General features: G+C 42.7%; 1 protein-coding gene and 1 long non-coding RNA gene across 4 annotated transcripts in view; one reads left to right on the top strand and one right to left on the bottom strand.

Moving 5' to 3' along the window:
* The window catches only part of LOC311594195, a 34,248-nt gene extending 30,113 nt beyond the window's left edge, over positions 1–4,135 (top strand). The window contains exon 3 of the long non-coding RNA XR_014777990.1: positions 4,102–4,135. This is a non-coding gene — a long non-coding RNA (uncharacterized lncRNA). The remainder of the gene's footprint in view (positions 1–4,101) is intronic.
* The window catches only part of LOC311594154 (retinoblastoma-like protein 1), a 57,762-nt gene that overhangs the window by 21,917 nt on the left and 21,812 nt on the right, over positions 1–14,033 (bottom strand). For all 3 annotated transcript variants that reach the window (XM_084775649.1, XM_084775650.1, XM_084775651.1), the window contains 5 exons: positions 8,453–8,590; positions 6,743–6,907; positions 5,849–5,981; positions 2,645–2,908; positions 730–941 (listed from right to left, as the gene is read on the bottom strand). In XM_084775649.1, coding sequence (XP_084631775.1) covers positions 730–941; positions 2,645–2,908; positions 5,849–5,981; positions 6,743–6,907; positions 8,453–8,590 — 912 coding nt within the window. The remainder of the gene's footprint in view (positions 1–729; positions 942–2,644; positions 2,909–5,848; positions 5,982–6,742; positions 6,908–8,452; positions 8,591–14,033) is intronic.

Raw genomic sequence — 14,033 nt, 5'->3', positions numbered from 1 at the left:
AAGACAGCCAAGGTTGTCCTTCGGCCCCATCCCGTGACACATTAAATTCTGAATTACTAGCCCACTTCCAGGAATATACTCGAGCTGAAAGCAGTGCCAACATTCATAGAAGTACTACTCAAACCACAAAAAGAGGTAACAACCCAAATGCCCAATAAATGAATAGATAAACAAAATGTGGCATATATACATAGAATATCACTCAGCTTTAAAATGGAGATTCCCACACACGCTACCACACAGATGAAGGTGGAAGGTGTGCTCAATGAATAAGGCAGTCAACAAAAGACACACTATTGTGTGATTTTCACTCAAATATGGAAACTTTTCAAATAGGTAGTCAGATTCATAGAGACAGAAACAGCATGGTGATTGCCTGAGGTTGGGAGCTGAGCAAAATGGTGGCTTCCCTTTAATGAGTAATTTAATGAATAAAGAGTTTCTGAGGGAAAGATGAAAAGGTTCTGGAGGTAGACAGTTGTAAAGGTCACACAACAATGTGAGTGTATCTACCACCAAACTATATGCCTAAAAATTAAGGTAGCAAATTTTATGCTATGTAAATATGCTATGTATATATTTTTTTACTTTTTTATTAATTTATTCTTGTTACATCTCAATGTTATCCCTATGTATATTTTTTTTAAAAAGGGAATAAAAAGAATGTCAACACCACTGTGTACTCAGTCTTTCCTGAATGAACTCTCCAGATGGTATGGAGACACGTACCTTTCTATAAAATAGTGCTAAGGACCCAGCTCTCTTTGGTTTGCCTATTCCGGTCAGATGAGCACCTTGTGCTTTAGTCAGATATGGCTGTTTTGGAGAAGCACCAATTAATGCCTCTGCAGTCAGTGATACAGGGCTCTCAGCTCTGGACTCCTGAGTGGTGTTCATGGAAATAGGAAGCAGTGTGATCTCTCCAGCATCATTGGCAACACCTGCGTGCACAAGCAAGAGCTCTCAGTTCTCATGCAAGTGGTATGTTCACAGTAAAGTTGTCAACACACACACACACACACACACACACACACACACACACACACACACACGTTCGTGTGAATAAGCATGGGGATATGCTAGACAAGAACACAGCTACAATATAGTAACTATGTGCTGGGAATGAAGTTTTGCTTTCTCTTTCTGAAACAAGATCATGTTTCATTTTGATATTTTTATGCCTAATTTTATCTAAAGAGACAAATTTTGAGTAGGAGGGTTTGATGACTCATGCCTATAAGCCTTGGGAGTCTAAGGCAGGAGGGTTACTGTACACCTGAGGCCAGCCTAGGTTATTCAGTGAGTAAAAGCCAGCAACATATAGATGCCCTGTCTCAAAAACAGACAACAAAAACCTTTGTCCTCTATTCCTGTGATGTTTTTATTTATCACTTCAAACTTTAAAAACATCACTTATTTATTTATTTGTGGGGAGGAATGTGTGCATGTGACATGATGTGAGTGCAAAGGTCAGAGGACAACCCTCAGAGTCGGGTCTCTCCATCTACCATGTGGCTTCTGGGGACTGAGCTTGGCTTGTTGGGTTTGCAGGTGAGATCCTTTAGCTGACGAACCAGCTCAATGGCCCTACTTCAATAATTTAAAAAACAAATGTTACTCTTTTGAGCACTTAAGATGTCTTTTTAGGGCTGGAGAGATGGCTCAGTGGTTAAAAGCACTGTCTGTTCTTCCAAAGGTCCTGAGTTCAATTCCCAGCAACCAATTGGTGGCTCAAAAAAACCATCTACAATGAGATCTGGTGCCCTCTTCTGGGGTGCAGGTGCCCTCTTCTGGGGTGCAGGCACACATGCAGGCAGAACACTGCATAAATAATAAATGAATAAAATTTAAAAAAAGATGTCTTTTTAAAAAATTCTCCCTGAAGAAACTAACTCATAAGTAAATCCTAACAAAAAAGGTTGTAAACTTATAACATGTGGAAATATAAAAAACAGTGTAGGTTCAAAACAAAGCAGGAGATGGAGGACTGGACACTTCAGGGCAGGAAGACGATGACTATGGCACAGTGAAGCAGAAGCAAGTCATTGACTTTTCCAGCGCACAGAACGCAAGACAACAAGAACGCGTCTGAATGTCAGCTGTGCCCTTTGTGTGGTCATGAGTCACTGTGGGTTCACTGGTCTGAAAACATGGCAGCCCAGTGTAAGATGCCGGCGCTTTCAGAGGCTGTGGGAGAGAGCGGGGTGACAACAGGACGTGTGTGAGAGAGAAGCATCTCTATCTTCTCAGGTTTGCTGTGAATTTTAAACTGCCCTAAAATACAGGGTCAGTTAAGAGAAAACAACTTAGGTTTAAGATAAAATACTGGAGCTGTAGGGATGGCCCAACGGCTAAGAGCATTTGCTGCTCCTGCAGAAGTCCCCAAGTTCAGTTCCCCCCACTCACATAGTGCCTCACACCACCTGGACCCAGTTCCAAGGGAATCTCATGTCCTCTCCTGGCTTCTATGGGCATCAGGCATGCACAATACACAGACATGCATACAGGCAAAACTCTTACACATATAAAATAAAGATAAATCTTTTTAAAAAAATACTAAGTTAGATCAAGTGATGCAATTTAATAAGACATTTCTTAAATTTTTATCTAACTGAAAAATACACAGCAGAGATGAAGATGTTACCGTGCAAAGGGACTGTAACTTTCCGTCCTGTCGTCCCCGTTACAGTGGTGGTGGCCATTGTCAAGAGAGCTTGCCCAGGGGAAATTGACAAGCTTTCAGCAGTAACACTCGAAGGAGCAATTTTCAGCTTTGTTCCTTCTGCCCTAATCTTATCCATATATACTTCCTTTGGTGGGTCATCTCCAAAGAGCCTTCTCTTAGCACTTCCTGCAGCAGGAGAGCTGTAGCGTTCATGCACAGAAATCGGGGACAACGGCTGCATATCTAATGAAGAGAAACAGAAAAGAGTTTAAAATGTATTCTAAAATACTAAGCCAGGTTTCCTTGTTCCTATGTTAAGCACTTGGGATCTAGAATAAACAGCATGGTTTCCACCCCATGGACTGTCAAGTTTAGAGTCACTACAGCAGGGTGTGGGTTGGGACAGCTTCTCTTTCTGGATTCACAGCCAGAGAGCAACATACTAAGAACAGGGGAGAAGCTGAGCAGTAGAATGACATGACCACTAATTTACGAATTAGCTTCTAGGCCGGGCGAGGTGGTGCACACTTTAAACCCAGCACTCAGGAGGCAGAAGCAGGTAAAACTCCGAGTTCAAGGCCAGCCTGGTCTACAAAGCCCAGGACAACCAGGGCTCCACAGAGAAAACGTCTAGAAGCCTACATACTGATAAAAGATCTTCACCAACCCTACTCCAACAAAGGGATAATATCCAAAATATATGAAGAACTTAAGAAATAAAACAGCAGGCTGGAGAGATGGCTCAGTGGTTAAGAGCTCCGCCTGCTCTTCCAGAGGTCCTGAGTTCAAGTCCCAGCACCCACATGGTGGCTCACAACCATCTATAATGTTATCTGATACCCTCTTCTGCAGATAAAGCACTCATATACAATAAATAAGTCTTAAAAAAAAAAGAAAAAAAAAACACCAACAAACCAAATAATACAATTAAGGAATGAGGTATAGTACTAAACAGAGATTTCTCAACAGAGGAATCTCTAATGGCTGAGAAACACTTAAAGAAATGTTAAATGTCCTTAGTCATCAGGGAAATGGAAATCAAAATCTTACACCCATCAGAATGGCTAAGATAAAAAACTCAAGTGACAGCACATGCTGGGAAAGATTCAGAGCAAGGGAAACACTCGTCCATTGCTGATGGGAGTGCAAACTTGTACAACCACTATGGAAATCAATCTGGAAGTTTCTCGAAAAATTGGGAATAGTTCTAACACAAGACCCAGCTATATCACTCCTGGGCATATACCTGAAAGATGCTCCACCATCAACAAGGACACTTGCTCAACTATGTTCACAGCAGCTTTATTTGTAATAGCCAGAAACTAGAAACAACCTAGATGTCTCTCAACAGAAGAAGAGATAAAGAAAATGTGGTGCATTTACACAGTGGACTACTACTCAGCTATTTAAAAAAAAAAAAATCATGCAATTTGCAGGCAAATGGATGGAACTAGAAAAGATCATCCTGAGCGAGATACGACCCAGAAAGACACGCATGGTAGGTACTCACTTCTAAGTGGCTCTTAGCTATATAATATAGGATAGCCATACTACAATCCACAGACCCAAGAAGCTAAGTAACAAGGAGGGCCCAAGAGAAGGCGTTGAATCTCACTCAGAACAGGAAACAAAACAGACATCTGAAGTAGATGGAAGGAGGGAACTGGCTGAGAGAGTGGGTAGGGAGGGTAACAGGGACGGGAGGGTGGGGAAGAGGACAGGGAGATAGAACAGAAATCAGTGGGAGGGGAGGACATCTCTGTGACAGAGGAGGCTCCTGGGAATCTATGAGACTTCTAGCATGGGGGTTAAGGGGACTGATGTGGTCACCTCCTGTAGCCAGGTGGGGCTTCCAGTCGAGGGAGGGGACACCAACCCTTCCATAAACCCTGCAACCCAAAATTTGTCTTGCCTGTAAGAGCTGTAGGGATAAAGATGGAAGAGAGATTTGACTGTCCTAACTTGAGACCCGCTCCATGGGAGAGAGCCAACCCCTGTCACTATTCGTGATACTCTGCTATGATTGTAGACAGGGACTGTCTTCTGAGTATAACCGTCTTCTGAGAGGCTTCATCCAGCAGCAGATAGAAACAGATGCAGAGACCCACAGCCAAACAATTGGCCGAGCTCAGGAAGTCTTGTGAAAGAGTAGGAGGAAGGATTGAGGGAGCCAGAGGGGTTGAGGCCACCACAAAAAGACCTACAGAGTCAACTAATGTGGGCCCATGGGGCCTCACAGAAACTGAACCACCAACCAAAGAGCATGCATGGGCTAGACCTAGACCCCTACACATAAGTAGCAGATCTGCAGAACGGTGAACATGTGGGTCGCCTAACAGTGAGAGTAGGGGCTGTCTCCAATGCTGCTGCCTGCCTCTGGATGCCCTTCCCCTCGCTGGGCTCCCTTGTCAGGCCCCAGTGAGAGAGGCTGTGCTTAGTTCTGCTGTGACTTGAGGTGCTAGAGCTGATACCTCTTAGGGGCCTCCCTTTCTATTAGAAAAGGGCGAGGGGGCTGTGGGGGGAGGGGGGACTGGGAAGAGAGGAGGGAGGTGCTGGAATCAGGCTATAGAGAGAATAAATAAATAAATGGGAAAAATAATTAGCTTCTATCTCCTGATATAACCTCCGAATTAAATAGCACCCAGGAAAGAAGGGGCACAAGCAAAACTCAGTTTGGAGTCATAGCTTTGTCACCCCCCAGACTCCTAGCAGTTTGAGGCAGCAGCTGTGGTTTCTGAGTTAGTTCAAGCAGAATCATCTTTAAGAGGTCCATCAGAACACAGGAGCAAAAGTGATACATGCCATGGTGACTTTGCCTTAATTTGAGGGTCCTTTCTGATCAAGAAGATTACGGGTTGGTGAGATGGGTCAGTCAATGGGTTGGTGAGATGGGTCAGTCAATGGGTTGGTGAGACGGGTCAGTCAATGGGTGGGTGAGACGGGTCAGTCAGTGGGTTGGTGAGACGGGTCAGTCAATGGGTTGGTGAGATGGGTCAGTGCAGAAATGCTCTGAATATGAGGAAAGTATCTACCAGGCCACATAGGGGTATGGGTCAAATCTTGAAGAAGTTAGATGTTTTACTATACTATGCCATTCAAAAACAAAAACAAACAAACAAAACAAAAAACTGAAAGAGCCGATGGCCTTCACCCCGCCCAGTGTTTCATCAGTGTGACACCTACCTCTTTGAAGACTTCCACTGTCAGTGCGAACCTCCTTAACTCTTGGATGTATTATTGGAGACAGTGGCATCATGGGGAGATGCCCCTGTACATTTCCTCCATTTCCTATTTCAAAGTTATTTGGAAATATAACCTACAGGAAACAAACAAACAAACACACTTCATTTTACAGAGATGAACCCAGGGAAACTTAAGAAAAAAACAAACCTTAGTTTATTTCACTTTCTTTTTACTCCTTCACAAAATGTGTTTTTCAAAAGCTCCAACAGTTACAATGTGACCCAGCAATTCCAAGCATAGATAAAATACCACAGACAGAAATCCAAGAAAAATGAAAACACGCCCATAAGACCTTATGTATGAATGTTAGTAGTGCCATCATTCTTTTTTTATTGAAAAAAATTTCATATAATACACTTTGGTCAAGTCCCCCTGCCCCACTCCCTCTCAGAACTTCCTCATCTTCCTAACCATTCAAAACTCTCTCTCTCGTTAAAACAAAACAAGAAACACACACACATGAAGATAAAAATAAGCAAGTGAAAGGCCAGTAAGACAAAGCAAAATGAAATGAACAGTCTTTAGACACCATGAGGTTTGTTCAGGGTTAACCAGCCTCTGCTGGGCACGGGCCTGCCCTGAAATGGACCTGATACACCCCGTGAGACTCCACTGGAGAAAGCGCACTTCCCCCTTTGGCAGCAGGTACCAACTGCACATAGATTTTAGGTTAGGGATGGGACTCCCAGTTCATTTCCCTCTCTCAGTGCTAGGACGAACCTGGCTTGGACTTGTGTAGAGCATCGTTCTTAACAGTTCTTAACACAGAGAAACCCTCTCTCGGAAAAACAAAAACAAAAACCCAATGCTGCCAGGAGCCGAGCTCTGACTTACTTCTTCACAGGAGGGAACTCGGTTGGCAGAAGCATGGAGAGCTTCCCACAGTGCCGAATTATTACTCCAAGCTAAACTCTCCAAAATCTGCTCTTCAATGCTGTTCAGGTGTTTGACCATGTCTCTGGAAAGCCCCTCCTCTGAGCGGATCACCACCTCGATAACCTGGAGAGAAGGAAGTTGAAGCAGCAATGAGGCTCCACTAGCAAGCAACCACTGGTCTGGGCACACAAACAGGAGCGGCTCTGGCTTCACCGTCACGCAGCCCCTCATGGAGCCGTAGTTCTACAGGCCGCTAGAATCCGCATGTGCTACACACTACACTACAAGGTGCGGTTAAGTCTTTCCCCCCTTTCTCTTTATTCTTCTCTCATACACTGCATTTTCACTACAGCCTCCCTCCCTCCACCCTTCCCCCCCACCCCCCAATCTACTGCCCCTCGTTTCACTCTGGAAAAGAGCAGGCCTCCCAGTGATATCAACTAAACACCTTTAAAATATCACCACACTCAGGGCTGCCTTAACAGTTACCAGTGCTTTCTATACAAGCGAGTGGACTGCAGTTCAGATCCCCAGAACTCAAACAGGTGCTGGTGGGCGTGGTGGTCTGCCTGCAACTCCAGCCTTGGAAGGCAGAGACAGGAGCCCTGGCTGGCTAGCAAGACTGACTATTTTGGACGATCTGGGTTTCATTAGGAGACCCTACCTCAAAAGACTATGTTAAGAGAGCAGCTGAGGAAGACTCTCAACATCAACTCTGGGTCTCTACCTGCACGTACCCATAGGTACATGGGTGCCCACACACATGTGAACATGTATACATGTACTCATACATACCACACACACAGATACATGAAAATAAAAAAATAAAAAAATATTACCACATACTTGAGATATATGTGAGTGGAAACGTACTTATTTACTATGTAGGTCCTGTGTTCAATCTGCAGAACCAAGGTAATTAATTAAAGAATAAAATAAAATCAAATCACATACATCCTTCATGACTTTTTGTTTTTGCTTTTTGAGACGGGATCTCGGGTAGCCCAGGCTGGCTGTGAACTTTCTATGTCGCCAAGGATGAACTTCTGATATTACTGCCTCCATCTCCTGAGTGTTGGGATTACAGACAGACATGCCTGCAGACATGACTGCAGACATGGCAATCTTTCATTTCAACAGATAGAAACCGATCCAGTGGGTATAAACTAACTGGTGAGCTGTCAAGAGTGGTAGGAGCCCTGCCCTAGCTTCCGGGCTAGTTTCTTTTTAATTTACCTCCCCTTTCCAGTATCTCAAAAGAACAGAATGAGCTATTTGAAAACAACGATTTTCTTCTCTACGAAAACGATGGTTAGTTAACGACTCTAGCACAGGTTGAGGGCCTAGAGGCTCCAGAACGGTCAACTTTCAGACCCACAGCAGCATCTGGGTCTGTGCTTAGGGAGACAAGGCCTAGGACAAGGAGAGTATCTGGAGCTAAGTACTGAGTACCAGGTACATTTGCGACTTGAAAAAGAACTAAAAGTATGAAATTGGCTTAATATAGTCCTTCTTTCTTTTGTTTTTATTTACACCCCAAAAGGAATAATTATTATCAGAATACCTCCAGAAATATTTCTAAACATGGCAACTGTGTTTCTTCATCATTAAGATAAATATGTTTACGTGAGGAATATATGCCATAACAGAACTTTGTAATCACCTTACCTTATAAAAATAAAATGGTTGCAAATCAAGAACTTCGATAATCCAAGGGAAAGTACGGGGTGAGCTATAGGCAAAGAGCACAATTTCCAAACAACAAGCCATCAAGGATCTATGAAATATATCTTGCTCTAAAAGAACCTTGGGGAAGAAAAAGATCAAAATTTAGTATTTCTCAGTAATTTCAGCCCTGGTCCTTGTAGAAAGAAAACTATAACTTAGCGTGGTTGGGAGATGAGGCAGAAAGATTTGTATTCCAGAGTTTGAGCTACAGAGCAAGGGGGAGAGCAATCTAGGCAGCATCTAGAGAAGGGCAGGGAAGGAGGGAGACGGACTGTAAAAGACAAGTGACAACCCACAGACCCAGACAGGTCAGGCTGTATGCACGGATCTCCTGGGAAGGAAAGAGAGAATACATTTTTGTAGGTGAAAATGGGAGTGATTCAGCGATCAGAAGGAGAAGGAGGAATGGCATAAGAAAAAAAAGAAAAAAGGACAGACAAAATAATCTGTAAAAATATTATGTTAAATTATTGGAGATAATAACATAATTAGGATATAGGTCCAGTACTGTTATATTCATATATGTGTCACATATACATGCATGTATTATATATGTATATATATTACATATATATCTCACTCTAAAGCTGGTAAAGTTTTCCAATTATATTTACTCTTGGTTACTGTAGATTTTGAATTTATATGAGGCATGTGTAAAAATCTGCCTTAAAATAATAAACAAAATAGGTGATTTTCCATTGGAAAAAAACCTTAGGATTGGTTCTTTTAATGATTTTTGTCAGCAAAAATGTTAACACTAAAATAGAAGATAAAATAATGCAAAAACTAAAAGTGCAGAGAAAAGTATTTCATTGGGAAAACAATCTTTTTCCCTATTGAATAGAAGATCTAACACTGCTGGGCTGTGGTGGCACATGTCTTTAATCCCGGCAGGTGGGAGGCAGATGCAGGTGGATCTCTGAGTTTGAGGCCAACCTGGTCTACAGAGTGAGTTCCACAACAGTCAAGGTTACACAGAGAAACCCTGTCTCAACCTCCTACCCCCAAAAGATGTAACATGTTTTCAGCTTTTTACATTTTTAAAAATATTTTTTCTTACATTTTTTTCATGTTTTCAGTTTTTAAAAATGGTTATTTGGGCCAGGTGTGATGGTGCACCACACCTTTAATCCCAGTACTCAGGAGGCAGGGGCAGGCAGATCTCTGTGAGTCTGAGGCCAGCCTGGTCTACAAAGGGATTTCCAGGATAGCCAGGGCTACAGAGAGAGAGACCCTGTTTCAAAAACAAAAACAAAAACAAACCAAAACAAAACAAAAACCTCAAAACAACAACAACAAAAAGAATTTCAAAACTTCAGAGGTATAGGCTTAGTGGTAGAGCACTTGCCTTGTATGTACATAAAACAGAAAGAAAACAAACACAATGACTCATAGGACTTAAATTTAAACTAAAAGGGCAGTTCTATAAGATTGCCCAATGGATAAATGTAAGACCCACAAAAGGGCATATTAGGGACTAGGCTTGTAGCTCAGTTGGTAGAGGGCTTGTCTAGCATACACAAAACCCTGGGGTCCCTACCACCATATAAACTGGATGTGGTGACACATGCCTATAATCCCAGCACTTGGGAGCTGGAAGCATGAAGATCAGGAGTTCAAGGTCATCCCTGGCTAGTCAGTGGGTTAGAGGCCAGAGGCCAGCCTGGGCTGCATAGGACCCTGTCTCAAAAATAAAAATAAAAATAAAAATAAAATAAAATAAAATGATACATTATTACAAATCCAAATCTACCATCAGTGGTAAAGGAAAGATTCTGAAAAATTCTAGAAAGAAGGCTGAGAGGCAGTAGGTTCCAGACCAGCCTGAGTTACATATCAAGCTCCAGGCCAGCTTACGGACTGGGTGGTGGTGGTACACACCTATAATCTCAGCAGTTGGGAGGCAGAGACAGGTGATCTCTGTGACTTTGCAGCCAGCTGGGACTACAGAGGCAGTTCCACGACAGCCAAGGCTACACAGGGAAACTTCGTCTCGAAAAAATAAAACAAAACAAAACAAATAAAATAAAAGAAACTGGACAATAATAGAGTAATATCTTCAAAGTTATGTAGGAAAATATCAATTTAGAATTTTGACCATAGACACCTACCAATAAAGTATGAGTCAATAAGACATTTATGCAGAATATTAAAAGGAACTTAAAGGGATTGAGAGAGAGGGTTTTTGGCTAAGATTTAGGGCAGCTCTTCCAGAGGACTCAGGTTCGAGTCCCAGCTCCAGCATGGCAGGCAGCTCACGCCCATCTGTAACTCAGTCCCAGAGGATCCAGCGACCTCTTCCAGGCTCCCTAGACATTTTATGTACATGCTGCACAGCACACACACACAGGCAAAAACATCCATACACACAGAATAAAAGTAAAGGAAAAAATCCTTTAAAAGGAACTTTAAAATGAGATAGGGTTTATATATTGTATATATACATATATCACCTACAATAATCACAAAAAAAGGAAAATACATACAAAGAGATACAACCCTAAAAATGTTCAGGAAGCCCATCAAAAGTGAGAAAAGGCAGGCAAGCAGAAGGGAGAGGTTTATCTTTCTGCAGGCTGTACTTTTTAGAGCAGGACGGGAGGGAGAGAGAAAAGGGTGGGGGAAGAAAAGGGTACAAACAGGAAACAAATAAAACATCGGACTTAAGCTTTTACCACATTAATAATTACCAGTTAAAAGACAGAAAGGACAGCATGGATATGAAAAAACATGACCTACACTGGGCATGATGATGCATGTCTGTAATTTCAGCACTGACACAGGGGGATAACTGTGAGTCTACCAAAGGTATGTAAGTTCAAGGCCATCCTGGCTATGCAGGAGACTCAACCACACCCACCACCTGAAACTCAAGTAATAAAGAGGTAGCTTGGAAGCAAAGTACAGAAAAGGATATTCCAAGAAAACATCAGATAACAGGGAGCAGGGACATCAGAAAGACTTCACAGCAAACAAACTCACCAAGGTCAGAGAGGAGACAGTGTTTGATGACTAAAGGGTCAATTTACAGAGAAGACCAGGGGGCAATCTTAAATTTGTATGCACTAAGCATCAAAGCTTCAACATATGAAAACAAAAATGCCTGATAGATTTGAATGAGACAAACTCACAACTACATTCAGACATTTTAAGATTCCTCTCGCAACAACTGACAGAAGCAGAAAGTCAGTAAGGAAGGAGACTCAGCGACATAATGACCAACAGTAACAGAAACACAATGTCACAAATACAGCGGGACAGTTAGAGAGCATGCCACACAACAGCAGAACGCACACTTTCTTCAAGGTTCTGTAGAACATTTGCCTAGATAAACTGTTTTGGCTATAAAACAGTATCGATAAACTAAGAGGTAGACTCCTGCGATGTGCTGTAAACTCTAAGAATGTTAAACGGCAGCGGCTGAGTGAAGCACGGGACGAAGGGCCAGCATGCAGGCCTTTCTGGTGACAGAGGTTTATGCAGTAGGTAACATTTTCCTGTGTTTTATTGAAGTTTCTCTCATTTGTCTATAGTCAGTCTTAATTCAAAGATCAGACAATGATTCCTAGGTTTTAAATTGTGTGCTGCTCTGAGCAGTACAGTAAACATCACCCTGTCCCACTCTGCGCTGCTGTGGATGGGACTCATCCGCACTGTCTGTGCTCCCTGCTCATAACTCGCTCAGGAGTCACGGCTGTGCTGTGGCATTTCAGTAACCCTCACCTTACTCAAGTGCGAGAACAGAGACAGCAGTGATTTGGATGTGACAAAAAGTAACCACAAAGTGCCTTGTTAGGTGAGAGGATAAAGCACAATCGGGCGCTTTGAGAGCGGTGGACAGTATTCACATAACATCTTGTTACAACGATTAGTGTCGCTCTCTCACTGCGCCTGTAGAAACTAAACTCTATCAGCCAGGCATGATGGCACATCCGTCACCCCAGCACTTGGGAAGCAGAGCAGAAAGATTGTTGCCAACTTTAGCTACACAGAGAGACCTTGTCTCATAAAACAAAAACAGGCTGGTGAGAGGGCTGGGCAGGTAAGGGTTCTTGCCACCACGCCTAAGGACATGAGTTCAATCCCCGGGACCCTCCAGGGTGGAAGAAAAGCACCCAAAGCTGCCCTCTGACCTCCACCCACACACGGCAACACGCATGTGCGTGGGTACAAGTCCATGCTTAATAATTGCTTCAAAACCCAAAACACAAGCAAACAAATTTTATCAGAGATAAAAGAACGGAAATACAGGATTAAGAGCTATCTGAAAACTATCTCCCTCCCAATAAAGGGGCTATATCGTGACTCCTGTGCTGGATGTGTAACCTACAAGCTACCCCAGTACAAGGGTAGGCACACTATTTTGCTGTCAATTTCTTCATTTTGATACTGTGCCACTTAAGCTGTAATCCAGGTAGGAAGCTGATCTGCTACTTTTGCAACTTTGCATGAATCTGTAACTATTTCAAAATAAAAGTAAATACTTTACTTCTCCTCCAGGTGTTTCATTAAGGTATTAGCATAAAGCAAAAAGACAAATGTATGAAATCCAAGAAAAAGAACCAATACTAAAAAATAAGAGGAAAATGCCAGAGAGGCAGAGGCAGGCAGATCTCTGTGAGCTCAAGGTCAGCGTGGTCTACAAAGAGAGCTCCAGGACAGCCGTGGCTATTACACAGAGAAATCCTGTCTTGAAAAACCAAAAACTAAAACCCAAACAAAAGATGAAAATTCCAGGATAAAAACAGAAAATCCTAATTTGATAGTTACACAGAGTCCTCACATATCTACCTGTTTCTCCGGAACAGAAGATGTGATGACTCTAAGAGTGACTGCAGAGGGCACAGAGGAGAGGAGGCAAAAACCATCTGTGTAAGCTTAACTTGGTAGAAACGTTCTTAAGGGGCTGCAGAGATGGCTCAGGGAAGGGCACTTGATGCCAAGCCAGATGACCTGAGTTTGTTTGATTTCCAGGACATACATGGTAGAAGGAGAGAAAATGCCTTCTGCAAGTTGACCTCTGACCTCTGCATGCACACCACACAATAGTATGAGACACAACCCCCCATATACACTCTAGACAGATTGAGCTAATAGAGAGATGAAGCTATATTACATAAATGCAGGTTTATTGGAGCAGCGTGGGATGGGGAGGGAAGGGGAGAGAGAGGCAGGCTGGGGGACGGGGGAGAAAGGAAGGGAAGGAAAGAAAGCAGGAAGGGGGAAAGGAGCCAGCATGACCAAATGTCTCGACTGTATAGTGAAGGAAGGGGCAGAGCATGCCAGCCACCCCCTGCAGCAGGACCTAACACATAATAAGTATACAAACAACCTAGAAAGAAAATACTTTTAGTAGTCCTTGAGGTGATCAGACTTGTTTAAAGAAAACTCCTTTTTTAAAATAAAAAAAAAATACTAATTTACAATTTAAGAATCTTTGAGTTGTAAACAAATAAACAGATAATTGTTAGCTTAATAGTTTGAGGGACACAGTGCCTATCATCAGGAAATGGGAATGCAG

The sequence above is a fragment of the Acomys minous genome (genome assembly GCF_964271855.1).
Source record: "Acomys minous genome assembly, chromosome: 3".
Taxonomy (NCBI): domain Eukaryota; kingdom Metazoa; phylum Chordata; class Mammalia; order Rodentia; family Muridae; genus Acomys; species Acomys minous.
This window is presented reverse-complemented; position numbering and strand designations above follow the sequence as displayed.